The following is a 26,478-nucleotide window of genomic DNA, read 5'->3' as shown; positions in this document are numbered from 1 at the left end:
CTGATGTCTTTCCTTAATTACTATCTTATTTCTTCTCTCACTACTTTCCTCAATACCTTCTTCCTTCCTTCCTTGATCATTCTTGCCTTCCTCTCTACCTACCTAAACTGCTCTCCTTCCTTCTCACGTTCCTGACGGCCTTCTTTCTTTTACCTTTTGTTCCTTTCATTCCGTCAATTTTCCCTTCGCCCTCCCCCTGCCTTCCCCTTCCCCTCGCCTTCCTGCCTTTTCTTTTCCCCTTTCCTCCTTCCTTATGTTCAACTAACATCCTACCCAAAGTTGTAAGGAAATGCAGTGGTGACAGGCAAAGACCACCTGTATTGCTCTGTGGGTGTCCATCAGCTGCTGGTAAGCTTTATGCTGAAATGGCCAGGGGTGAGTATTATGAGACTTCATCTGAGGGGAAAAAGACAATTCCTGAAAGAGAGACTCACCATGTTGAAAGTGCAGCTCTTTGAGGGAAACTCTGCAGTGTTGCCAAAGAGGATTTTAGGTACTCTTGTGAAGTTGTTCCATCCCTACACCCTCACATGGACACATAGCTACACTGCATTGATGCCCAGATGAGATAGAGGCTCCTTGGAAATGCCAGATTTCTGTTGAGATGGCTACACAGTCCGACTGCCCTGGCAGCTGCTCTCCAGCGTGCGGCAGCACTTAGGTAAGCATGTTGCCTGGTGAAAGGCGGCTGTCAGTGTTCCACTTGCCCAGCAAGTAAATCAGTACTGTTTAGGTTGTTCAGTTCCTGCTGGCAAAGGGGACTGAATTTGTCCCTTGCAAAGCTCTGCACCTGTAGCAAGAGTGGATTTGGCCCCAGGGAGGGTGGTTTACCTACCACTGCATAGGAGGCTACTACTGGTGCAGTTTGTGATGTTCATCTGTTGCTGATGGACACGTGGGTGCTTGCCCCATCTCCTGTGTTTCCATTTCCACTGGCTGTTCCTGTGTGTTTCAAACCACCGACTGTCCCCAGGCAAACCATCATGGGTATCTGCTGGAGGCTGCAGTGTGGGCATCCGTTTGCCCCTTCTGTGGTTTGTGCTCATCCCCCCGCAAAGCAGCCGCTCTCACACCGTTCCTCGTAGCTGTGCGTGGGGCTATGGGTGAGCGGTTAACATCTGATGCTTATTTTGGACATTTCAGCTGACAGAAGCAAAACTCTGCTCGCCAGTCCTGTGTGCAGGTGCTTTAGAGTGTGTTCCATGTGAGACCCTGCACCCGGGCTTGGTTGGTGACGGGTGATTTAACATGTGAAGGGAAATGTTCACTGGTGCAATGTCAATAAAATGACTGAAAAGAGAGAAAAGTCATTTAGCCCCTCTCCCTGTGTTACCAATCTTAACGGGTTTCTCCAGCCTGCTTTAAAAAACAGCCAAACCCTCCTCTTCTGACCTTGCCTCCTGCGCTATGAAAAAACTTCCCCGATTTCCACCTGAACCTTCACGGCCGTGCAACTCCAAGGCCACGACTCCCACATCACCCACGGGCGGTGTAGAACACGTTCCTCCCACCCTCTCCTTGCCGTGCAGCCTGCCGCCGTACTTCCCCTTTGTTATCTTCAGACTATGCAGCCGCCAGCGCCGCAGACCTGGGGTTGGCTGTGGGGAGCTGAACAGGTCGCCCGTGCGCCGCCCGTCACGGTGACAAACGTATTTAATGGTGAAGCGGTTCTGTGAGAGCAGGTGAAGATTTCCCCCGGGTGTACACACACAACCCCGGGCCCGGTGCTGCTAAATAACTTTCTGGCAGCGAGACCCCACGCCCTGGCCCGCCGTGGAGGGCTCACAGCGGGAGAGCCGCCCCGGAGGAGGGGCCCCGGCCGAGGAGGGCCGGAGCCGCCAGGCCGCTGGCTGGGGCTGATGGGCGGCGCGGCGGGCTAACATGGCGGCGGGGCGCGGGCGGTTCTTCTGCACGGCGGGTCGCGGGCTGGAGCCTTTCCTGGCGCGGGAGGTGCGGGCGCGGCTGGGCGCCACGGAGGTGAGGGGCGATCCGGTCCGGATCGGCGGGGAACGCGGATCGTTCGCTTCGCACCCTGGAGCCGGGCGGCCGAAGCGTGGGCTGTTGCCGCCACCTGCTTGGGGCCCCACGGGTCCGGTCGTGGTCTCGGCCTGGGTCGAGCTGGACCCCTGAGCGCCGCCTGGTCCAGCCCTTGGCGCAGGCAGGCCGTGTCCCCTCTGTAGGAAACAATTACCTTGCCAATGTAATAGGCCCAGGCAGGATCTCTCAGCAAAGCATATATTATTAACGATTTTGCAAGACTGGGTGTTCTACCTAAAGGTAGGCACACGGAATAGGGCAAAAAGCCCCTGGTTATATCCCCACAAATCCCGGCCGCAAATTCCCTCCCCTGTTCCCCACTGGTTGGGTACTGCAGGGTTTACAGACTACCCGACACCTGCCTCAGTTTACCGATCTCATTCACCTAATTCTAACAGCCCCCTCCCCTTATTGATTTATTTAAAATATGGATTCCTGGCTCTTCGGTTACCCTTCCCCCAGCTTAGCTTTTTAAATACAGTAATCAGTTTGCATTCCGGGATTAGGGCGAAGAGACTTTGTGGGTGTGAGGGGTGGTTGGGCGGCTGGAAGTGCTCACCCACAACACCTTCCTGGTTTGGTTTCTGTTTTCCCTTTGAGGTGGACTGTGTTTTAGGAAAGGTCTTCTTCAGCACAGAGGCGGAGCTGGGTGAGCTAAAGAAACTCAAGTCTGGAGAGAGACTGTTTTTGCTGCTTAAGAAACAAACCCCACTTGCGGTTTCTAGAAATAAAGGTATGGCACTGATTCCTTCCCTTGGGTCGTCCCCTCCAGTTTGCTCACAGGGTGTGTGCTCAGAAATGTGAAGCCCCTGTTCAAGTCTTATTTATAAAATTAGTATTTAATTTATTTACTAACAGCTGTAGTTCTAATTGACAATAATAAATTCTGAAAAAAAATAATGAAACTGAAGTTCTGTTCTGAACCACTTAAGTGCATTTTAATGATGAGTGCTTTTCCTTTAGTCAAAGTGGATCCAGACATATATCCTGCGTTACTTAACTGTTCACAGTTTTCTTGTAAAACTCAGCTACTCAGGTGATATTCTTTGTCAGTGTTGGAATAAGAATTTCAGATAAGATGGATGGATATCTGCGTGCTAGTGAGATTTTATTTGGGAGATCACAGATGGCCTTCAGCTTTGAGGATCAAATTTAACCATGATTCTAACTGAGAAATAGAAATACCATTTGTGGTTTTGTGTTTTGTTTTTTTAATTATTTTTTTTCCCTCTTCCTCCCTTGACCAGCTTCAAGGTGAAGTGAATTTGCTTTTATATTCTCTGTGCCTTTCTTGTTGGAGCAAATTCTGTTAGAGGGAACTAACAATTAAAGGGTTAACCACATAGCTAGGGTCTAGAGCTTTGTGTATTAAGTTAAGAAACAGAGCCTCATTAAATGCAAAGGTAAGAAGTTTTACAGCATCCAGCTGTATCCTTGAGGAGATGAGGTAACGAAGATTTTCAGCAAAGGGAGGATACTTTAACCGACTCAGCAGTTGGGGTCCCAGCCAATTCAGCATACTGAGCCACAGATAAAAAGTTCATGATCACCAGATAGCATCGTGCAGGTGCAACAGGGAGGGGCCAAGATCCTGGAACTCATTTTAATAAGAACCACCTTCTCGAGGAAAGGTTATGAATATGTATAGGCGTTCCTGGGGTTATGAATGTGTAACACCTTGCTGTATTTAAACACACCTCCTATTGTTAGAAGGGGCATGCAAGATTAAAGGAACGATCCTTCACACGCCCGACGTCGTTGAATAAACATACTTACTTTATAACCTTGCGAGTTGTAAAGTTTTATGACTTTATAGGTTGTAAAGTTGTTTCTGCATGTCAATTCAACTACCCATGGGTGTAAGTTTAGGTGTATGTTGCAGGTGTATTGCAGGATCGAAGGCAGGTTGATTTTTTTTTTTTTATAAACTTATGGCTTTTATTCTGATCTGAATCAAAGTGATTCACGTTCATGTCTGTCTTTCAATTCTGGAAGTTTTCCCAGGTCTCTTAATCCTGGACCAAGTGCTTTCTGGGGAGGATCGCATGGTAGGCTGGTCCTCTGACTCTGGGAATGAGACTCAGAGGTGGTCTAGTTTTCTAAAGCTGCTGAATTCTTCTGCACAGCTCAAGCCCTGCATGATTTAATCTTGATTCTGCAGAACTTATAATCGAAGTGATGACTGGGTCTCTCCAGTGTGGTATGTAGGTGTTGAGAGCTCAGCTGTGTCTGTGATTGCTGCTGCTGTGATCAAATGCTGAGATTGAACTGCTTAACCTGAAACTGCTTTTTTTTTGCAGGGAAGATGCTGCATGACATTAAAAGCCTTGTCGCTGAGGAACCAGACTATTGGCTGGATATTATCTCTATTTGGAGGAACCTTCATGGATGCAAGGGGAAAAAAGGTGATGTCTTGCAGGAAAACCGATTGCCTCTCAAGAGAAAATCAGAAGAAGAGACAAATATTGCAACTAAAAGGCAGAAGACACAACAAGCGAGGGAGACTATGTCTGAGGAATGTCATGTGGAAGCTGGAGAGAGGTGTGAGATACCAGAGAGAAAGAGTGATCAGGACTGCTGGGCTGAAAGCAAGGCTTCCTTAGAAGACCCTTCCAAAAGCAGTGGAGAGGAACCTGTTGTGAATGAGAAGCTTAGCTTCAGAGTTTCTTGTCGTTGTAGCGGAGCAATTGCCAAAATACTTACTTCACAGGTATGCTAAAGTATCTATGTTTTAAAAGAATTTAGCAAAGGTGAAGGAAGATATGTAGTTTTATTTGTCGTTTAAATTGCATTGGATGTTTTAGAATAACAAACTGATCAAAACTTTTTCCGTTTTTTCAAAAAAGCCCTTGACCTGCATTGACCTGAAGCAAGTGGAAATACAAGGGCTGTTGTTAATTTCTGGGCAGTTACCCTGAATATTTTTCAGATTGATGTCTTTTTTGAGGATAAGTAAAAGAGGTTGAGGTAGCTGGACTTTTGGAATCTGAGGAGTGATCTGATAATAGTTTACAGGCTGTTGCAAGGACAGTGGAGCCAGACTCCTCTCAGTTGTGGCAGACAGTGTAGAAGAAGGGGCAAAAGCTGGAACTTGGAGCTTTGGTAGGCTCTGGTTGAGTATTGAGGGGAACTGGTTACCCAGAAGAGTGGTGCAGCCCTGGGAGGTGTCCTTGGGGGTTGGATTTTGGGAGAGAGTGGTGCTGTAGAGACCTCCAGGAGCCCCTTCCATCCCGTACTTCTCAGGTATAATATATTTGTACTGTGAGGAAAATTTATAAAAACAAAAACAAAAAACAAACCAAAAACCAAAACCCAAACCTGTGTAGCTGCCATTTATGTAGATTTCTCTTACTTGAAGATAAGAGTAGTTTAACTTGATTTTTTTTTTTCCCCCTACTGAAGCTAGTGACTTGGGAAGATGGGACATACGAGCCTACTGACACAAATGTTTGGTTAAATTTGTGCTGTGCATTTGAACTCTCATACTCTGAAGGGAGTTAGAGCCATAAAAGCATTAGAACTGAGAGTTGCAGTTGTGCATTCACGGATATTCTCTTAGGTAATCTAGTTTACAGCCATCAGAGATATTTTGTGTGTGATAAATAATCATGAAATGATGACAACTTCTGCTGTGCCTTGGACAGGACTTGAACTTCAGCATCCTGCACTCCAGCTGAGTGATAGTCATTTTGTCCCGTGGTGTGTTTGCTCTGCCCCTCACTCTCCACAGTTGTACCTCTTCTAGTCCTTGTACAAATTGTTCTCCTAGGGATAGAGACTCTTTATTTTCCCAGGTATTTATAAGAATTGTACAGTCAAGGTTGTGGTCTGTAGTTTTCTTATTTCTGTTATTTTTACTGCCTTCCTGCTTGCAGGAGATCGGAAGAGCCATTGGCATAGCACTCATGAAGCAGTTTGGGTGGCGGGCTGATCTGCGGAACCCCGATTTAGAGGTAGTGGTGCTTCTCTGCCAGGTGGCCTGTTGCTGCTTCCGGAACTGTCCCTGGTATCTTTCGGTTTGTTCTCTGCTACCTTTGCACTCAGGACTTCTCCCTGTTTGTCTTTCTGTTGCTGAATTTAACTAGAAATCATGTGGTAGCACTGAGCAAAACTTTTATGTGTGCACACCTTCCAGAGCACTTAAGCTCCAGTAATGAATACCAGAACGGTCAGCATGGGCCTGTACGTCAGGGGAAGGATCCATACAGGCGATGTCTTGAGATCCAGCATGCTTACAAACTGCTGGACTCTAACTCTGCTGAGAACGGAGATCACCCGAGCTGTTGGGTGGCTTGTTTGGCTTCTGTAGGGGAAAAGAGTGAGCAACAAGGCTGTGTTCTTGAGGAACTCAACTTGAGAAGGTTGTTTATGGAAGAGCCTCCTCCTAGACCATGTCCCCGACAAGCCGCTTGCTTAAGACACCCTCTGTGGTACAAGCTGTCTGGAGACCTTGGAAAGGACTCATTGCTCTTGATAAGCTGGTTTTCCATCCCTGTGCTTGGCGGATAGAAGCTGCTCTTGACGCTGATGCTTGGGAATCTGGGGCCTAAAAGCTATGAGTTCACCTACTGGCTCTGGTTTTCCCAGGCCGTGAATCAAATATGGCTTTGTTGAGCCTCGAATGGGGCTCTTGTTCTTGTCCCAGTTTTTGCTCCGAAACCATTCACTTGCTGAAGACTGGGATTTTTCAACAGCATTATGTTTCTCTTTGGGCTTCATGGGGAGGGATTGCAGTCATGCAAGACCTATTGGAGAGCTCAGTCTTCTTTTGGGGTGCTCCCTATGGGACAGGAGAACAATTGCTTTGAGCTGCCTGTGTTTCTGGAAGGTTTACTCACATTTACCTCCATCTGGAGTGTCCCTTGGTGTCACTTGTGTGTGGGTTTATTTTTTTAAGAAAAAACCAAACCCCAAAACACACTGTATATGTGTGTGAGAATACCTGAGTGCTAGTATACAGTGAATAATCTTCTGCTATTTAGAGTAAATGGTTGTGTAATTTAAAATATCAATTCAAATTTATGAAATCTCTTCCCTTAAAGATTCAAGTACTTGCTGATGGATTCCTGGCTGACAAAATTCACCTCCCAGCTTGCTTAAATATTAAATCCTCTTTAAGGTGGCATTCAGATTACCTAGTATTTCTTCCAATTAATCATAATTGTCTAAAGCATATATTTTTGTTCTTAAAAACTAGGATCAGAAGTTTGTAGAAACATCTTCTGTCTCATTTAAATGAGTTAAAGCTATTGTCATGTCAGGTTGAGGGTTTCTAATGTTATTTTTTCCTTTTTCAGATCTTCGTACATCTTAACAACATTCACTCTGTGGTGGGGATTCCTCTTTTCAGGTAGGCATTCTCCTTATTGGATTTGTCTTGGCAGCATCAGAACTGGCATATTTTTTTAAATAGTCTTGTTGTCCACTGTGAGTATTTATCTTCTGGTTTAATATTTGCTGGACTGTCACATTAGTCTTGTGGTCTGTCTGGAGATTATCTGAGCACATAGGACAGACTTTGCAGTGAGTTATAGATAAAAGCAGACTGTCTGCAGATCTGTCAAATTCATTTATTCTTTCATGTTACTTGGGCTTTTCTGGTTGGCTGTACCATTTTCTTATGCTGATTTTTTTGGTGTGCTGTCTGCAGGCTTCCATTGGCAAACAGGGAGTATATCAAAACAGCAGGACTGCGGTCAACAATCGCGTGGGCCATGGCATCTCTGGCTGAAATCAGTGTAAGTGAATGTTCATGGCAAAGATGTAGAGTCCCAAATGAAGGGGAGATTGCTGCTTGTCAGAGCTGGAGCTGAAGCTTTGAAGTGTGGTGATTTTAATGCCCCATCGTCTAATGTATGTGGACAGGGTTTATCTATGATCAGAGTGTGCTGTCACCTGCTGTTCAACCAGATATCTGCTGTAATCCAGGTACTTCTCAGGACAGGTGTTATTCTTTGTACAGATATATGTCTAAATGGCAAGATTTTTTCACTGTCCAGGCTTCAAACCTTGTTTGGGGTTGTTCTCCCAAGAGAAAACAGAAGCCAAGTATGATGTTTTCCACAGATTAATTTGGTACCAATATCCATCTGCAGTCCACTCATAATTTTTCCTCTAGATGTCACCTCAAAACTAGATGCACTGGCTTTAGTGAAACTATTGATGCTTTCTACAGGCAAGTTTGGCCTGGTGAATCAGCGATTGTTGTTACCTACACTGGATTCAGTGGGAGTATGTGGGTGATCTGTACATCCTTGAGTAAGCTTTGTCCTGGGAGAGGAGTGTCTTCCTTGAGATGCAATAACCCATTTATTTTTTAGGCAGGTGCCTTTGTGCTGGATCCCATGTGTGGGTTAGGAACGATACTGCTGGAAGCTGCCAAAGAGTGGCCTGTGAGTATCACAGTGGCAACAGGCAGGACCTGTGCAAGATGTCTTGTAGTTGCATCAGGAAAAATCTGTACCATAGTAATACCAAAGTCCATTACTGGAAAGCTGGAACCAAACTGATAGTTTTAGACAGCTGTCAGAAGTGTTTTAGTACAAATGTTCCTCCACAGGAATGTAAACCAAAGTCCTGTGTACTTGTGCAGGCAGGTGCTGGGAGGCCTGGATTTATAGTGCATGGTTTGTGTGAGGCAACCATGGACTTCTAAAACTCCCTGGGCTTATCCTGGGAATGGAGCTGTCAATGTGACAGTACAGTCAGTTGTCAGTACTAGAAGCAGTGGGCTGTCTCTAGCCAGCTGGAGTCTTGCTGTTAGGACATAACTTACAGAAATACTGAAGCTATAAGTCTCTTGAGCAGACCAAAACTTGAAAGGAGTGAAGGTAGGATATACTTGCCAAATTCCTTTGTTCTCTGAGTCTGTATATTGCTTTGTGTAATGTTACAAGATCTCCCAGCAATGGGTTTGTCTTGAAAGAGTTGTGCAACAAGGCAGTTCTGTGAAGGGTTTCTGTGAAAGACACCTCTTTGTCAAGAAAATGACTTTTCTCTTTTTCTCTGAACAGGAAGCCTGTTACTGGGGTGCTGATCTAAGTGATTCGCAGTTAGAGGGTGCAGATGTGAATGTTAGGACTGCAGGCCTGATGGATAAGATTGAGTTATTAAGGGCTTCTGTGAAAGGTATGTCTGTAGGCTTTCCAAGTGAGACGTGTTTGAGGTTTTTATGGTTCTGGGGTTGTACAGGTAGCGTAGGTTCTCTTGAGGTGATGTGTAGGAGAGCTAACTCAACAAATAGCTGAGTAGTGACTCTGGTGCTAGTGAGTGGATAATTATTTGTTCTCCCCTCCCTGCCCCCGAACTTTGGCAAGAATAAACTCAGCAGAAGACAATGAAAATAGTAATTGTCAGACATGGGCAGTAGTTATCTGTTTTAATTGTAAATTTGTGAATACCACGAAGAGTGCTTACTATATGAGAGTTCTTTGTGTCTTATGAGAACACAGAAAGGACAAATCCAGATAAAATGTTGCTTGTAACTTAAATTTACCAGATGACTCATTAAGCTCAGCTGAATTGTAGTAGGAGTATTTTAAATGATGTCTTTCTCCTGGAAGAAGGAATGTGTTTGCTCTCAGTTCATGAGCTAGTCTGGGGAGAAGGTAATAGTTTTATGACCTTAGTCTGGACTTCAAAGCCCAAGTCTAAATTAGTCCTATATGAAATTCATGACAGACAAAAGCTGAGTGCTTTTTCCTGTGCATGGGTGATGAAGTATGCATATTATTTTTACCTTGCAATATTTATTTCTTGTTAGAATGGTAAAAAATATTATTTTTTATAAGAATATATATAGCTTTATTTCTTAAAAGCTGTGATTTGCCTTGGCCAATGGAAGGTACTTTGATATCAGGCTTTCCTAATACTGAACAAGTAACTGGTGTCTTTGTCACTGATCAGAAGATGTTATTTCTGCATGTTTTGAGAAGGACTGTAGGTTACTTGTCCTTCCATTCGTAGATAATGGTTGTGCTGCAAGTGTTGATCCAAGGATGGTCCAAGAACTATCTCCAGCTAGAATCACAGCAGGGTTTAGGTGGGAAGGGATCACTGAAGGTCTTTAGTCCTGTCATCTGCTGGGAGTGGGGCTATCTTCAAAGCTGGGTCAGGTTGTTCATGGCCTTGGCCAGTTGAGTTTTGAGCATCCTAAGTGATGGAGAACCCATAGTCTCACCCTTTCACATGCTGGCTACGCTGTGGCCAGCACAGCCTGGTATGTGGCCGCCTTTGTCACCACAGGGGTGCAGTGCTGCCTCATGGTCAAGAGAAATGACTATTCCCAGGATAAAAAATCTGTGGGGTGGTACTTCAAGGACACTATCCAATTGTCCTATCCAGTCCAAGTGATTCTGGCTGAAGCCAGATTATTGGGAAATTTAACGTGGTTGCACCTCATACGTGTGTATCTGAATATCTGTGCTAAGTAAAGTGCTTGCAAGCTTAGCTTTTCTTTTGCATTTTGCTTGTAAAGACGTACTGCGTGTTGAGAAGCAGCAGTTAGTTTGGAACCACGCAGTCCCCTGTTTGGAGTGTCTTGCTCTTGGAGCAAATGTATCACCAGTAACAGGAAATCTGCAAGCTAAACCGCGTGCTCATGCATTTGTCTCTTCCTAGTCTGCATCAGATTGGTGGCTTCATAGTGCTGTTTATGAGGGTAAGTATAGAAAGAGCTGCAAATCTGGTTGCATAACGTGCAAAAGAGCTGGCAGACAGTTTTGTAAGATGAATTGGGACATAGCTGCAGTTCGTTTTTCTAATAGTTGAATGTAAAAATCTGCTTTTATTCTGCAGCGTTGCCATTGCCTTCAGAAAGCTTTGATGCTGTGATTTCGGATATTCCATTCGGGAAGAAGTTCAAGATCACAAAAGACATACAGCTCCTTCCAGATATTCTTCAGGAAATGGAAAGGTACGTGTGGCCTTTGACATGCTTGGGGTTTGCTGTAAATGTCATGATGGTTTGTGATCCTCAGCATTCAGTCAGCTTTAGGTTTGCTTTATTCCAAACATTCTCCAGCTCTGTAATCTGACCCTGTGCAGGCTGTGAAAGTCTGAGTCCTTCACTTGTCCCTTAAAGGCTGTTGTGGCTTGTCTTGCAAGCTGTGGAAGTGCTGACGGCAGCGTAAGCTGACAAGGAACGAGCTCGTTGTATGAGTCACGCTCCCAAATATTCTTTACAAGGCATGATGGTGAAACATTTGTGAGCCACGCGTGAGCTAAAAGCATGGCTCACAAATGTTCTTTACAAGGCAAAAAGAAGGAAGAGGAGAGGATGACCTAGACAAAACATGGCTAGGCCAGTAAAGCAATAATCCTTTCTTGGTTGTGGTTGGTTTGTATGGAATCGTAGGCTTTCCTTTTGGGTTCACAACAAAGCTTTTACCATTCTGCCTTGGCAGGAAGAATCTCAGACCAGAAAATGTGGTATACATTTTCCTTTCTGTTAGTGTGTACTGGAATATCCAGCTAGCCACCTGGTCTGCTTTTAGATGTCTCCTTTCATCTCTCACCCTGTCATTTTATGGCAGAGTTGAGCCAAGTTAATAGTGAGCTGCTTCTAACAGACAGTTCAAACCATCTGTCCCTTTATTTCGTTTCTTGGCTGAAAACTGTAGTTGGTCTTCAGTGGGTGTTGACCTTGCTCACCCAATGCAGGAATGTGGTGGGATGATGGTGAGGAAGGTGAGGTAGCTCCACAGACTGGCAGGGCAATCTTAGGTCGGCTTATGCTGACCGTCCCTCCTGTTGGCCATGCTTGTCTTCTGGTCTCATTTGCTCTGTTGGGCCATCCTAAGCAAAACATTTCCTTGGGATAGTGGAGGTGAGGAAGGGAACATTATTATGGGAGCCCCACCAGTAAGATTTTTTTAGTCCACTTGCTGTGAACAGAGCAAAGATAGTAGTTTTCTCCCCCTCTTTCAAAGCTGAGTGTAATGTTTCCTCATGTACTAAAAAAAAATGGATTACAAACAATGGTTAGTTTTCCTCTGTTTCCTGAGTTTGAAAGCCATTAAGGATTGGTGGAGCACAGAAAGGACAGACCTTTTAACATTTCCAAAGGGAAAGGCCAGCTTCAGAATTGCTTTACCAACCTGAGAAGCTCTTGCTGCCCTGGGAAGCTGTTCCTTTGCAGGCTGGTGGAGACTCATATGAGGGGAAAAAACTGAGTCCATCTTCCCTGCTAACTTAGTGAAAAGAACTCCCGAGGTCAGAAATGTTTGGAAGTCAGGACAGGGCCTAGTTCTCCCATTTAGAAAGAGTTGTGAAGGCAGGGAGTTTCAGTTCCATTTGGAGATGTAGCTTACTGAGTTGAGCCATGCCCTTTAACGTGCTTAGGTGTTTTATCCAATGCAGCTGGCATCTGAAGTGTCAGCAGTGTTGAGTTCTGCACAGAAGAATGAATGCCAGGCAGGATGAACACCTAACCTTCATTTTTTCTGCAATTGCAGAGTACTTCGTGTTGGAGGCACTGTTGTATTGCTGCTGAGCCAAGATCTCCATCAGCGTATGGATGGCATTACTGAGTGTGCTGGAAAGGACTCTGCTCGTGCCATTTCTGACGGCACAAGTGAAACTGCCACTGCAAAAGCCCTGAATGTGGATGGGAATTCTTCCTCCCTGGTGAATGGTGTTGATGAATCCTTTCTCAGCAGCCGACAGACATGTTTTGGGTCTCTGGTGCCAGATGGTGTCTATGGGGTTAGTCTTGGAAAGACAGATGCTTTCATATACAGATACAGGAAGATCTCTACTGCTGGGAATCAGCAACTTTCTTGCGCTGTGCTTATGTGAATTTGACTCCTGATACACTTGAAAAGCAGCATGGCAGTGATCCGGTGGAACCCTGCTGATCCGAACAAACCCTGTGCCGTTTGTTAGCTCACCTCGATTTCTTTGGATGTCCTAAGGCTTTGCCCTTCTCTCTTTGGTTTTTAGGAGAGGTAGAAGATGACTGCTCATGTTTCAGATGTTTTTATTGTAAAATACTTTAATGAGAGAGAGTCTGAAAATCTTCATTTAAGCTAAGGCTTTCAGTATTAGGAGGAGGTTCTTTGGGAAAAGAAAGTCTTTGTTTGCAGAATTGCAAAAACAAGTGTGGTAATATTAAATGTAAATGGATATTCACCTTCAGCAGTATTTTTTAGGAAGCACATCTTGTCTGAAGAAGTCTTCAGCTTTTTTTGAAGGCTGGATGTATGCTTTACCATGTGCCTTGCAGTCTTGTATTTTAAAGCTCATTTCTGATTAGTTTGAAATGTTGCTATTGATATCTCTTGGAAGTGAAAATAAACTGTTTTCTGTATTAAGTCTTTGCAGTGTTTGCATGCGTCTAATGGGAATGTTTTAACTTTCTAGGGTGAAGACACTTAACTTCTATCAAAAATAATGCTTTCCTCACTTCATAATGTTACTCCAAGTGCATGATGTGGAAGATGGAAAAACTTGCCAAGTAGATGAACAATTAGAAGCCTGAGAAGACAGAGGTCTTAGCAGTTCTTATAGCCAATGCAAAGGGTATTTGGGGAGGAATAGTCTAATTCAAGGCTTTCCTGTGGCTGCTGAGTTGGAAGTATTTTTATAGAGAATGACTGCAGATTCTTTTCAGATGCTCTTTTGGACAAGCATTTGCAACTTGGCAAGCTGGGATGGACTCATGCTGTGATTAGTGTGGAGATAACAATTAGTAGTGTGTCTGGGTTTGTTTGGGCTTTTTTGGTTTTTTTTGAAGTTTGTTGTGTGTAGCCTGTTGGAAGCATTGCTTTATCCATGTGCTTTCCACAGCAGAGCCTGTACTATGGAGATCTTGGAATTTGGAGTAAGAGTACATGGTGCAGAGAGCTATGGAGACACGAAGGGAATTATGGTATGGGTCATATTGGTATGATCCTGCTGCTGTGAGTCCTGCTGTTTAGCTAGTACCTGGAAACGTGCTAGTGCACCACAAGTACAGATTTTTGGCTTAAAACAATATTTTTATAATTATCTGCACTCCCACCCAAGTTCAGCTTTCAAGGAAGCCTTGGAGAAGAAAGTAGTGAATTCACTGCAGGAAAGGTAATAGTTAACTTGTTTGTGCCCTTAGCTCTCTGTCAAATATGCACAGTCAACAGTAATGTGTTTCTTCTAACTGGCACCAGTACAAATCTATTGTAGGAGATGAAGCTTCATCTGGGTTGCTTAGTTCTTAATGTATCCTGAGGACATAACACTGTTTTCAGTGAAAATCTGAGACATGATGTGTTTTATCTTTTTAATGTTTTTTTCAGTGAAGCTATGTTGCCGTGATAGATAGCTAAAACATTAATCTTGCAAAACTCTCAGAAATTTAAGTAAAACCTTGTCCAGAGGTGTCTCCTCTCAAGACTGCTAAAATTAATGGTGAAATTGAGTTACTACTTTGTCAGACAGTTGATATATCTGTAACAAAACACAGACAGATGACCTGCTAATAGTGTGTTTTTTGGAGTTAAGTATTCTTGAGTGTTGCATATCACATTTTCATTTGTATGGTTTTGTTTTCTGTGCCTCAGTAAACTTACTTGTCAAGTAATTTAGCTTCATCTAAAGTCTAGTTTAGAGACTGACAGCAAAATTGCTTTTCTGATTGCAGTTATGTGTCAGGAGATTTTTTGAAATTTGTCTTCTGTTTCTGTCAAATGTTCAAAATTACACTTGCTATAGAGGGTGAAAACTAGTTCTGTCATACAAGTAATTTCTGTCTTTTGTGTTTTTGTATTTCACTGCTGCAGAGAATATAATTGTGTGGGGTGGTCAGCAAAGCATAAAAGAATAGTTACGTTTTTTTGGTTGTGAAAAAGAGACACTGTCCTGTCCTGCTCAGTTTCAGGAAGTATTTCCAGAGTTAAATGGGGAGGTAGATGCTTAATTTTGTTTGCATTGTGTTTACTTCATCTCACATTTAAAAAGACTCCTCTGACTCTTAGTATGAAATTGGCATTCTAATCATCCCTGTTCCCAGGCCCTCTGTAATTTATGCCATTTTTTGAGGGTTTGGGTTATGAGTGCTGCACGTGGTATTCTGACAGAGACCATACTAATAATTTGTCCTGTTTGCCCCATCCTAATACCTTTGGTTTTGGTGGTAACAGCACGTTGATTTGAAGTATATTCTGTGGTGATTCTAGGTCCATTTCTTTTCTTCATGCAATTAATTTATATCACAGCATATCTTGGAAAAAAAAAATCATTACTTTGATTTAATAAAGGTTGAACTTCATTTGCCATCTCACAAGTCATTCATCTAGTGTGAGTGGACCCTTAAAGATTTTCAGGATATTACAAAATGAAAGGCCTGTCTTTTTATTTTCCTCTTTACTAAAATACAAATAGTCATGATGATCAGTGAGATGATTGTTCCTGCAGAGGTGTCTGTTATACCGTGTCTGTTTTATTTGTGTTTATTTTGTTGTTTTGTTATTTATGGCTTTAGCCAGTTAACAAATGGAGATACAGAACTCTGTAGGATGTGCTTTGCTTGAGGTCTCTTTTTAAAAAAGAAAAAGCCTGACTTTCTGCTCCCCAGCCCTTTGGCATGGGTGTTGGTTTTGGTGAGGGAAGTCATGTATCTACCAGCTCAGCTGCTTCACGCTGAAACTCTCAGATTCTGTGGGTGTCTTTGGGGAACACCTGATGACTGTTGCTGCTTTCTGCTGCCAACTGTGTTTCAGAGTCTCTGGTAGCACTCCTGGAAGAGAATGTGTCTAGAACAGATGAACCTGAGGGGTCTCCCGTTTTGCAGTCCTACGCACAAATCTCTTCTCTCTGCGTGTGTGCCCTTGCTCCTTCCTCCTGGGGTGGTCCAGGAAGGCCTCAGTTCTTCTACAGCTTTGCTGCTGCTCAGATATTGAAACTTGTGCCTTTTAGTTGTATGCTTTTTGGCAGGCATTTTAGTCTTCCTTCTCGATTGACCTTACAGCTGTTGAAGCTCCTTTTGGCGTTGCTAGGAATAAATGTCTATGTTTTGAGGGCTCTCTATTTCAGATTTAATCGCCATTTGAAGCTTGTCAGGCAGACAAAGAGGAGTGGATGTTTTGCTATCCTGTATTTACTGTGCTAAGTAACACAGGGCTTACTTTCTGTGACTGGGGTTTCCATAACTATGAATCTGTGCCTTGCGCAGGGATTTTTGTTTGCCTTTCAGATCTGTTTGTTTAACATCACTTTTATCAAAGCATTGGTTTCTAAAATTTTAGCTGTCTCCTTTTGGTACCACACTTCCTACCAGAATGGGAAACCTAATTGTTTTCAGCATTATTCTTAGTAGTTCAGTTCCTGTTAATTACAGCTGTGACTTTGTAGGATGGGCTGAAGTGATAAACCAGCTCACTGTTGCCCAAGAGGGGTGATTCCCTACCCTGATTCTGGCTGTCTTGCTGCTTACATTGAGTTAGCTCTGGTGCTCAGAGCGATGCCTGGGCCAGCACAGTTGCTGACCTGGCAGAAAACGAACCAAATAAAGAGAGGCAGGTGGGTTTCTGCTGGCTTGGAGACTTTAATCAGCTCCTGGGGCAGTTATGTGGGTTTGGGAGAGGCTGAAGGGGTGGGTTGGAGGGCTGGAAGCAAGGGGTTCAGGAAGCTGTTTGGGTGCATTTTCCTGAAGAGTGAGCTAATCTGTGTCAGGAAACGTGTCCGTATCCTGGGACCAGTTATCCTGTGAAGTAGCAACTTGTTTAGAGATTGCTCATCTGCATTTTGTTCAATCATTCACATAGGAAGAAGTCAAAACCAAAGGTGCTCTGTTGTTACTATCTTGGACTTTGCTTTTTGGCCTGGTTTTTGTTGCAGCATTATACACCTTATATTATCAGCTTCCATTTGAAGGACAAATATAAACTTGGCACCTCCTTGGACCGTGGATTTTATGTCTATACTGGTATAGCTGCACAGACCTCTCCTGGATCTGCTGGTGTGTCATATTTTAGAAGCAGTGCTAAATACTAACCTTCCTCCTCCTTTTCTTTTCAGACACACACTGTGCAGATCTCTTGCTTGGCTGGGATTTCCCAGTAGAGCCCATCAAAGTACTACTCTATCATTGCTTTTTTCTTCTCTGTTTCAAAGTAATATGGTCTTTCTGGTTGTGAGGCGTTTTGGCTAATGATTTTTTGTATAATGCAGTAGCAACAAAACCTAGCTTTTATTTCTAGTGAGTGGCCATTTTTATATAGCATTTTGATCTCATCCTATCATTGTCACAGAGACAGTAGCAATTATTTCCTGTTTAATTATAGAATCATAGAGTCATTTTGGTTGGAAGAGACCCTCAAGATCAGAGAGTCCAACTGTTAACCTGCCACTAAACCATGTCCCTGTGAACCTCATCTACATGTCTTTTAAACACCTCCAGGGATGGTGACTCCACCACTTCTCTGGGCAGCCTGTTCCAATGCCTGACAACCCTTTCCGGGAATAATTTTTTCCTAATATCCAATCTATCCTCCCACCCCGACCCCCCAGGCACAACTTGAGGCCATTTCCTCTCATCCTGTCACTTGCTACTTGAGAGAAGAGACCAACACCCTCCATGCTACAACCTCCTTTCAGGTAGTTGTAGACAGCGATAAGGTCTCCCCTCAGCCTCCTTTTCTCCAGGCTAAACAGCCCCAGTTTCCTCAACTGTTCCTCATCAGACTTGTGCTCCAGACCCCTCACCAGCTTCGTTGCCCTTCACTGCACTGTCTCTAGTACCTCAATGTCTTTATGATGAGGGGCCCAAAACTGAACACAGGATTTGAGGTGCGGCCTCACCAGCACTGAGTACAGTGGCACAATCACTTCTCTAGTCCTGTTGGCCACACTGTTCCTGATACAAGCCAGGATACTGTTGGCCATTTGGCCACCTGGGCACACTGCTGGCTCATGTTCAGCCGCTGTCAATCAACACCCCCAGATCCTTTTCCTCCAAGCAGCTTTCCAGCCACTCCTCCCCGAGCCTGTAGAGCTGCCTGGGGTTGTTGTGACCCAAGTGCAGGACCCAGCAATTGGCCTTGTTGAACCTCATACAACTGGCCTCAGCCGAACAATCCAGCCAGTCCAGATCCCTCTGTATGGCCTTCCTGCCCTCCAGCAGATCAACACTCCCACCCAACTTGGTGTCATCTGCAAATTTACTAAGGGTGCACTCAATCCCCTCATCCAGATCATTGATAAAGAGATTAAATGGAACTGGCCCAAATACTGAGCCTTGGGAAACACCACTCATGACCGGCTGTCAACTGGGTTCAACTCCATTCATCCCAACTCTTTGGGCCTGGCCATCCAGCCAGTTCTTTACCCAGTGAAGAGTACAGCCCTCCAATCTGTGAGCTGCCAGCTTCTCCAGGAGAAAGCTGTGGGATATGGTGTCAAAGGCTTTACTGAAGCCTAGATACACAACATCCACAGCCTTTCCCTCATCCACTAAGCAGGTCACCTTGTCATAGAAGGAGATCAGGTTGGTCAAGCTTCTCCAGTTTGACTTAGCAGTCAGTGGAATTTTTTTTTTTTTTTTTAAACTCCTCCCCAGATATAGCAACCTAGATCTCCAGAAGAGTATTGTTCTTTCAGCCGCTGGTAGAATGAGGATCTCTATTATGGTTTTCCAGGGTAAATATTGTATAAATGCGGTACACATTTTGTAAAGTGACTGCTTGTAGGTGCAGGCATTGTAGGCCAATCTTTGCTTCTCTAAAACCTATGTAATGCATTCCCATTGACATGGTGAAATCTGCATGAGAAGGAATTAGTTGCTGGCTCCTGCTCGTGGAACCAAGGATAGGAGGAACAACTCTTGGCTTTTGCTGTTAACATCATCAGAAAGGCCAAGAGTTAGAACACTTATGGGGCAAGAGGAAACAAAAAATGAACATGTATTTTCTTACATGAGGCTCTTCGAAATTTTTGGTTGTATTTGCCAACTCAAAAATACTTGTTTGAAATTTTTCTTCTTCCCTTATTAATGCTCCAGTCTCAAACCCTGTAAGTAGTTGGCACCTTTAGTGTGATTATGCTAAATGAAAGTACTGGACAGTGTCCTCAACATACTGAGCAACTGTATGGTACGTACACACGCACCCTTAATGTAAGAGTTGAAGCCAACTCCAACATGTGTTGAGAAGGACTGAAGTATTGTATGGTTTTCAGTCTCTCATTCCTTTGAGCTTAGGCAAGGAATTATTTCACAACTGAGACCTGTCAGGGGCACCTAATCTTCATCCTTTGCAAGGAACCCTTGTGTTACTACAATCAGGATATCTTTTTTTTTTTTTTTTTTTAATACACCCAGATTAACAAAAGCAATTGTTATTCTTACTTGTGGCATAACTTCAATGCTAATCACCCCAAATGGAATAGGATGCAAAGTGATAACTTATTCAGATTGTCAACCTCATGTCCTATTTTCTTAAGTAACAATGTCTTAAGGAGTTGGTAGCCTGCTCTTCCTGAAGGCATTGGTAACCTGCATTAAATCAGATTTTGTTCCTCATTTCTGGCTTTCATGAGCCCAGGCAGATACTGTTCCAGAGAATGGTCAGATGGCCAAAGAGTTGCACTACTGCTGGTGTTGAAGAAAATAAGAAATGCCTAAGCTGAAGGTGAAAAGACACAATGCTTGTTCTTTCCTGCCCGTGATTTTCAACAGTACTTCAACTGTTCTCAAAAGAAATCACTTTGTGATTTAAGGGGCCCGAATTTGCCATGAGGGGTGGAGAGTGCAGGTGTGGCAAGGCTGCCTGCTGCTTGGACTCTCTTCCTTTGGCTGGGATTTTGCATGTCCTGCTCCATATGTGCCTATAGATTTGTCTGTCTACTATTGATAGTTTTTTTTTGGCATCACCACTGCACAGGGCTTTGTGATGAGTATCCTCAAATGTTTTATTCAGATTTGTTCTGAAATTGTCAGTAGCTCCTACCTACCTTCCATCTTGCTTTAGTTGCCATAGCATTCTGCAGACCATAGTGAACCATGGACCAATAGTCAGAGAAATAAATTTCTGACAGCTAGGCACAGTATTGTTAAATAGAAATATTTTTTTTTAAGCTACCAAACCTTTTTTTTTTTTTTTGCTAGACTAGCAATGTCCCTGAAGCCTGTGAAATTTTTCCAGCTTGGCTCGCACATCCCAGCTGCATGCAGGATGTATAACTTCAGGATCTCCTTTCTTGTATCCACTACAGTTGTGTCTCATTGATTACCTTGCTAGTACAAATTGCCCCCAAACAGGTCTTTAAGTATTAAAAAGATTCCCTGATGATCTCAGGTCATCATTAAACCTTAAGTAATTTTTCTCGTAATTCTTGGAGGTTTAAAAAAACGCTGACTTTGATATGTTAGTTTCTTGCTATGAAAAGAATAGGGAAAATAAATAAGAATAGAGAAAAGAAATAAGGAACAGAAATCTTAGTGCATGCTTCAGTGGTGCCACTTTCTAATGTGTTGCCTTTATTCTCTGGCACAGATAAAGGAACTCCTATTTTTGCTGTTCTTAATGTCTTTAGCATCTTTGTTTCAGGATACAGTGATGTGTGGAGACCCTGCTGCTATCGGTGGGGCGGGCAAATAATGACTTACAGGGAAGGCTGCCAGGGAAAATTTATTTTTTAACTCTTCCCTCCACAGTCCATCAAGTTTGGACTACTCTATTCATAACCTTCTACCTGCGAATTATTTGGAAATGCCAGTACTCCCAGAGTTGCAGAAGAGTGTTGCCACACCGAGGAACAGTGGGAGGTTTGAGATCAGCTGTGCTAGGAATGAGCTGGGTAGATCTCTGAACACAGGAATACATGCTGTGTTTATTTCTAGACTTTGCTGCTGGCTATTTTTTGTAGTCTTGGCTTTTTTTGCCCCTCCACTTGTGGTTTCACAACCAGCTCTCAAGCTGCCATGTTAAGAATCAATAGCTTACAGCAGGGGTCTCAAACTAATTTTCACCAGGGGCCACATCAGCCTCACAGTTGCCTTCCAAGAGCTGAGTGTAATTTTAAGACTGTACAAATGTAGGAGTAGTTACATTTACACAGTCCTAAAATTACATTCATCCCTTGGAAGGCAACTGCAAGGCTGATGTGGCTCTTGGTGAAAATGAGTTTGACACCCCTGCCTTACAGTATTTGGTGAGTCGCATGGCCAATCAAAAAAAGGTGTGAGCCCCTGCGCTCCTAAAGTGACTTAAATGAGACCATTAGCCACCGTAAAGCTGGGCACCTATCTGCATCATTAAATTCTGCAGTTCTGGCCTCTTTTGATTTGAAAGTGGCTGGGGAAAAAGCAAAAGCTTTAGCTTTAGCTCTTTAGCTTGGAGAAGAGGAGACTGAGGGGTGACCTCATCAATGTTTATAAATATATAAAGGGTGGGTGTCACGAGGATGGAGCCAAGCTCTTCTCGGTGACAACCAACAGTAAGACAAGGGGTAATGGGTTCAAGCTGGAACACAAGAGGTTCCACTTAAATGTGAGAAGAAACTTCTTCTCAGTGAGGGTGACAGAACACTGGAACAGGCTGCCCAGGGGGGTTGTGGATTCTCCTTCTCTGGAGACATTCAAAACCCGCCTGGACGCCTTCCTGTGTAACCTCATCTGGGTGTTCCTGCTCTGGCAGGGGGATTGGACTAGATGATCTTTTGAGGTCCCTTCCAATCCCTAACATTCTGTGATTCTGTGAAAAGCAGGACTGGTCTCACCTTCTGTGCCCTGTGTAGGGGGTAGAGTGGGCAGAGCATTCAATGCGGCCGTGGTCCAGCACAGTGCAGCTCTGGGTACCAAGACTCCCCTGGGGAGCAGAGAGGCTGTAGCTGAGCATCTTTCAGAAGCTGCTGCTTCGGTGCTGGGGAGCAGCTTTGCTGCCCTCTCCCCACGGCGGGGTGCAGGTGCACAGAGTTATCCTGAAAGCACTGGGCAAACAGCTCCTCAGTTTTCAGTTAGTAATGAAATGCAACAGTTCTACAAGAGAAATAATACTTATAATTTTATGGCTCCTTAATTGCTTTTAAAAAATTTAGCTTCCTTGGTTACTCAGTAGAACATAGATTTAGCATGACAGAGCCCTGTATAAAATGCAGTTAAGCTGCTGAGTAGTTGCTGCTGAAGTTGGCCACAGAGCTGCTGTGTTGAAAAGAAATTCAGGATGAGAAGTTTTGATGGAAGAATGCATCCTGCAGATGTGTACTGGAGAAGAGCATGCTAGCTACAGAATTCTTACTGTTTCATTCACTGTCATTAGGCACAGATGTGTCATTTTAAATAAGTGTTTTGAATATAACAACTCAAAAATGATGTTTAATTAAAATATATGCTGTAAGCCAAATAAAAAATAAATGTACGGTGTATTTAGGAAATAAAAATCTAACCTTGCATGAAATGTAATATACAAGATGTTTTAATTTATTGGCTCCTCTGAGGCTGTTTTTGCTTAAAAAACCCCCTCCAACAAGTGTTTTTGCTGTTCTTTAGACCCTTATGTATCTCAGTTGCTCCTTGACTTATGTTCTCAGAGAATGTTGTCGAGTTGAGAATGCAGAGCTAAATATTCTTTCTATTTTTTTTTTTTTTTTGGTAGGCTTGAAATGTCAGCATGGATGAGCCTGCACCAATTAAAGTAATAAAATCAGAACCAGGTAAGTGTTTCTTAACTGAAACAGGCCACATAAACTAAATATTTTCATGCTTAAGATGCAATTGTACAAAATCAATTGAGTCCACTTATTGAAAAAAGGGATAATTATTGTCTTTTAGTGTGAGACAAAATACACGGTTCTAAAAAATAACAAGCTTGACAAGTGAGGTGTGAGAGGACAAATGTAACTGGAGAGCAGTTTTAAAGGAAAGCTGAAAGTGAGAGTTGAGCTTTCTGGTCTTAAGTACTGTGTTTTCAACCCAGATGATACAAACCCCTGTATAGTACAAAAGAAATGAGGGAAACAGCAAGGCAGAAAAGAACTCACCTGGAGAGAGCATAGAGAGAGAAGAATTAAGGAGGAAGGGTGAAATAACAGGTGAACATTAGGAATTGAGCATGTTCCCTGAAATTCTCTTGGAGACTCTGGTTAAGACATCATTGCATGCTAGATCTAAGTTTGAACTGTGCTTATGTTGTGATTTCACAAAGTACATATGCCCTACAGATCAGTTATCAGCCTGGAAGTGCTGTGCTCTTAATATGGCTAGACTTGTTGAACAAGAGTACAGTAATCTGGGAAGCAAAATTTCCAGAATTTTTGTTTAACTTTTAACTGTTGATGTTCCATTTCAAGATTTAATGTTGGGGGGGAATATTTTAAGTACTACCTGGTTGGATCCTTAAGGTCTATGTGGGCAAGAAGGGAGAGAAGCTAGTAATTTCTTCAATTTTTTCTCATAAAATTCTGGAAGTGATTAGACATGCTGTGTTCATATAATGCATGGATTTAAAAAAAAAAAAAAAAAAGAAAGAATCAAGACAGGACAGTATGTTACTATGTAGTTCCAAAAGTGTATGTTCATCACACTTGTTTTATTCACTCTGAAAGTTGTGGTCTCGGATTATCTTGTCCAGTTCTGCTGCTTTGGCTTTTTCTGTCAGTTCCTGTTGCTGGAGCACTTGGCTGTGCATGATGGGGGTCACCAGTCCAGCCAAGACGAGTAGCCGTGCTGTGTCTCCCTATGGAACTGTAAAGATAAAACAGCAAAGGAGACTTGTGCAGTGGGGCAAGAACCATAGGACTCAGCAGACTCAGGTGATATCAGCCTTTAAAATAGGTGGTCTTTTAGTAGGACTCAGAGAATCGTGCTGTGTGTGTTCTCTGAGCTGTGGATGGAGCCTGGGGGTTCACTGCCCTCATGATGTGCTGATGGGTGAACAACTGGCATCTCGCAGCTGAATCAAGTGTTTCCGGCAGCCTTTGGATACCAGATTGGTGCAGGGAGAATGTACTTTAGTTGCCCTCTGTTTGCTCAGCGAGCTCAGTTTCTCTGTGCAATTGTTGCGTCCAGTTGTGGTAGAGGCTTCACTCAGAGCTTCAGACCAGCAGCGTCCACATCCCAGGACCATGGCACTGACTTTCTTTGCAAGTTTTGCAGAATAGGGGAAAGCATGCAGACTGAGGGTTAATAATGTTTAGACACTTTAAATCTCATGCTACTTCAATATTTTGGATGCAGTAAAAACACTGGTGAAATAGTGGAGGAATCATGTCCTTTCACAAAGACACCTATTTGTATGTGAAAATAATTTCTTGTTGGCTTTTCAGCATTTGCATGTTTAAAGGTCTAGCCAGGATATGGAAAGCCATCAGCAACATACCATGGATAGCAGACAGTCTGTTGTGATGTTAACTTGCAGCTTGTGGTTTGGAATTTTACTTTCAGTTAAATAAAATACATGTGAATATTGGATTTTTGGTTAAAAAATACCAAATGATTAGTTCACCAGTATGTTGATGTGTTGGGAGAAACTTAAAACACATTTTCTTAGGTAACAGCTTGGCCAGTTCTACTGGAATTTGTTGTTACATTTAATATTTTTAACAGCCGTATTTGAGAAGTCATTTTGAGTTCTGACAATTGATAAATATGAGCTTAGTGTCTATATTAAACTTTTTAGACAATAGCTTTGGCTTCTGGTTTAAAAGCTGTTTTGAGTTATGCTGAAGTGTGCTACAGCAGTACAGTAAAAGGAGAACTTTGGCATACTTTGAATTTTCCTGTTTTTTCAACTTGCTTATAGAGAGTCTCTTAAGTTATTCATGAAGTTTACTGGTTATTTCAGGCCATCAGGCTTCTTTTACCCATGAAGTCCTTGAAGTTAGTAGGAATGAATGGGTTTTTTGTGACCTCTGTATGTCTAGTAATCAAATTTCAGAAGAACTTTAGAAGTAACCTACCAGACTAGCTATAATTTGTCCTTATGACTAAAGAAATTTCAGAGGACCCCCAGTGTAAGATACTGAACTGCAAAAGAGCATTTGACATATATTTCCTTAAAAAAATTTTAAAGGCTGTTGAATGTCTATTACCAATATTCACTTACATCTTGATGTCTTTCTCACTTTCCCTCTTTAACTTGCCTACAAAAATCCTGCAGAACACCCCCAAACCAAAAAAGTCTCTTTCTGGTTTTGAATTTTGTATGCTTCGGTTTTTGTGTGTGCATAGTGTTTGTGGTTTTTTTTATAATATCACCATCTGTAAGAACCTTTTATAGAAAAGACGGGGACAACTGAGGTACCAAATAGTAAGACTCAGATAAATGCCACATCTATGTCAGTGTTTTATCTGGGCATGTGTTATACATAATCCATAAATTTATATGCTTAACGAGTTTACTGAAAAATTGCAGCAGCAGTGTGCTATGGAAAGTTTTTTTGCACAGGAAGATGATCTAATGGGTGTTGGACATGTGGCCAAAAATAGCAAAGTTTTGTCATGTTTTTAAGAACCTGGGCTATTGGCAGGGCACATACAGATGGACACATTGGGGTCTAGGGGGGAAAAAAGAGCCCCACTTTGGGGGCTTGTTTCCAGAGCGCTTCACCATGCTACTGTGGAGTGGAGTGCATCATGGTTTAGTTTTTCGGAAGCCCTTCACCATTGGTTTTTTGAGAGTTCTTGCCTTCAAGGAAGAAGCCTGGGAGTTGTGTAGTAATCAACATAAACTCTGCTTTGGGGGTGGGGAGGCCTGATACTGTCTTCTGAGTGCTAACAGAAAATGTGGCCTGTGCTTACAGTTGTATGAAACCAGCCTGGATCTGTGACTGTTCATGAAGAAGTGTGGTTAGAGACAAGGTGAACATCATGCCCAATAATGTGCAGGGAGCGGTGAGTATGGCTGTTACACTGGTATACAGTATGACTATATATAGAATGATCTCGAAGTGGAGAAATAAAAGAAATGCAATAATCTGTAATTAGCTGTATTCTATGAAGTGAAGGGTAACAGGCTACATATTGTGTTAACTTCTATGATATGGTTCTGCAGGAACAGGTCTTGGGGCTGCAGTTGATGAGACCTGATTGTGCTTTGGCTGTATTTCAGGAACAGTAGTTATGAAAAGCAATTATAGTGGTGTATTTTACTAACCAGATGAGCATAGGTTAACCACACAGCAGTACCTTATGTCTGTCCAGAATGGGCAAGGCCTTGCCTGTAGCTGCGTTTGGGCCATGACCTTGTGAAAAAGGCTTGAGTTCCAGACAAGAGCATTATAAGAATCACATGCATGGAAAGAAGGCAGGACAGGTAAAGGGGAGAGTAAAGGTAGTGTAGTCTAGGCTAGAGAAAATTTGGGGAGAAAGAAGAAAGAAATAAAGAGCGCTACAGAGAAATAGGTAAAACCTTCTGGCTCCTCTGTAACTAGAGGCTGGGATTTAAGCCAGTAAAGAAGAGACGGCACAGCTTTTTATGAGAGTCTTGAACATCAACCCTCAAATTGTCAGCATTGGGTAGGGTGCTTTAATTG

The 26,478-nt window shown here is 43.1% G+C and overlaps 1 protein-coding gene across 2 annotated transcripts; it reads left to right on the top strand.

The window, feature by feature from the left end:
* The first annotated feature begins 1,875 nt into the window (after nucleotides 1-1,875).
* THUMPD2 (THUMP domain containing 2) lies at nucleotides 1,876-14,922 on the top strand. 2 transcript variants are annotated; one of them, XM_065631092.1, is made up of 11 exons: nucleotides 1,876-1,977; nucleotides 2,638-2,770; nucleotides 4,338-4,747; nucleotides 5,913-5,990; nucleotides 7,335-7,387; nucleotides 7,688-7,775; nucleotides 8,358-8,429; nucleotides 9,051-9,165; nucleotides 10,834-10,951; nucleotides 12,492-12,741; nucleotides 13,399-14,922. In XM_065631092.1, the coding sequence occupies exons 1-11, from the start codon at nucleotides 1,882-1,884 to the stop codon at nucleotides 13,411-13,413; spliced, it is 1,428 nt and encodes a 475-aa protein (XP_065487164.1). In that variant the 5' UTR covers nucleotides 1,876-1,881; the 3' UTR covers nucleotides 13,414-14,922. The 2 variants fall into 2 exon arrangements, with proteins under 2 accessions (XP_065487164.1, XP_065487163.1); XM_065631091.1 differs by lacking the exon at nucleotides 13,399-14,922 and having other exon boundaries at nucleotides 12,492-13,361.
* The last annotated feature ends 11,556 nt before the right edge of the window (nucleotides 14,923-26,478 follow it).

This window comes from Caloenas nicobarica, chromosome 3 (assembly GCF_036013445.1).
Source record: "Caloenas nicobarica isolate bCalNic1 chromosome 3, bCalNic1.hap1, whole genome shotgun sequence".
Taxonomy (NCBI): domain Eukaryota; kingdom Metazoa; phylum Chordata; class Aves; order Columbiformes; family Columbidae; genus Caloenas; species Caloenas nicobarica.
Note: the sequence above shows the minus strand (reverse complement) of the source record. Positions and strands in the feature narration are given on the sequence as shown.

Coding starts and splice junctions, on each gene's coding strand:
- THUMPD2 (XM_065631091.1), top strand. CDS start 1,882: ATGGCGGCGGGGCGCGGGCGGTTCTTCTGCACGGCGGGTCGCGGGCTG. Junction 5,991..7,334: donor TGCGGAACCCCGATTTAGAG/GTAGTGGTGCTT, acceptor TTCCTTTTTCAG/ATCTTCGTACATCTTAACAA. Junction 7,388..7,687: donor GTGGGGATTCCTCTTTTCAG/GTAGGCATTCTC, acceptor TGCTGTCTGCAG/GCTTCCATTGGCAAACAGGG.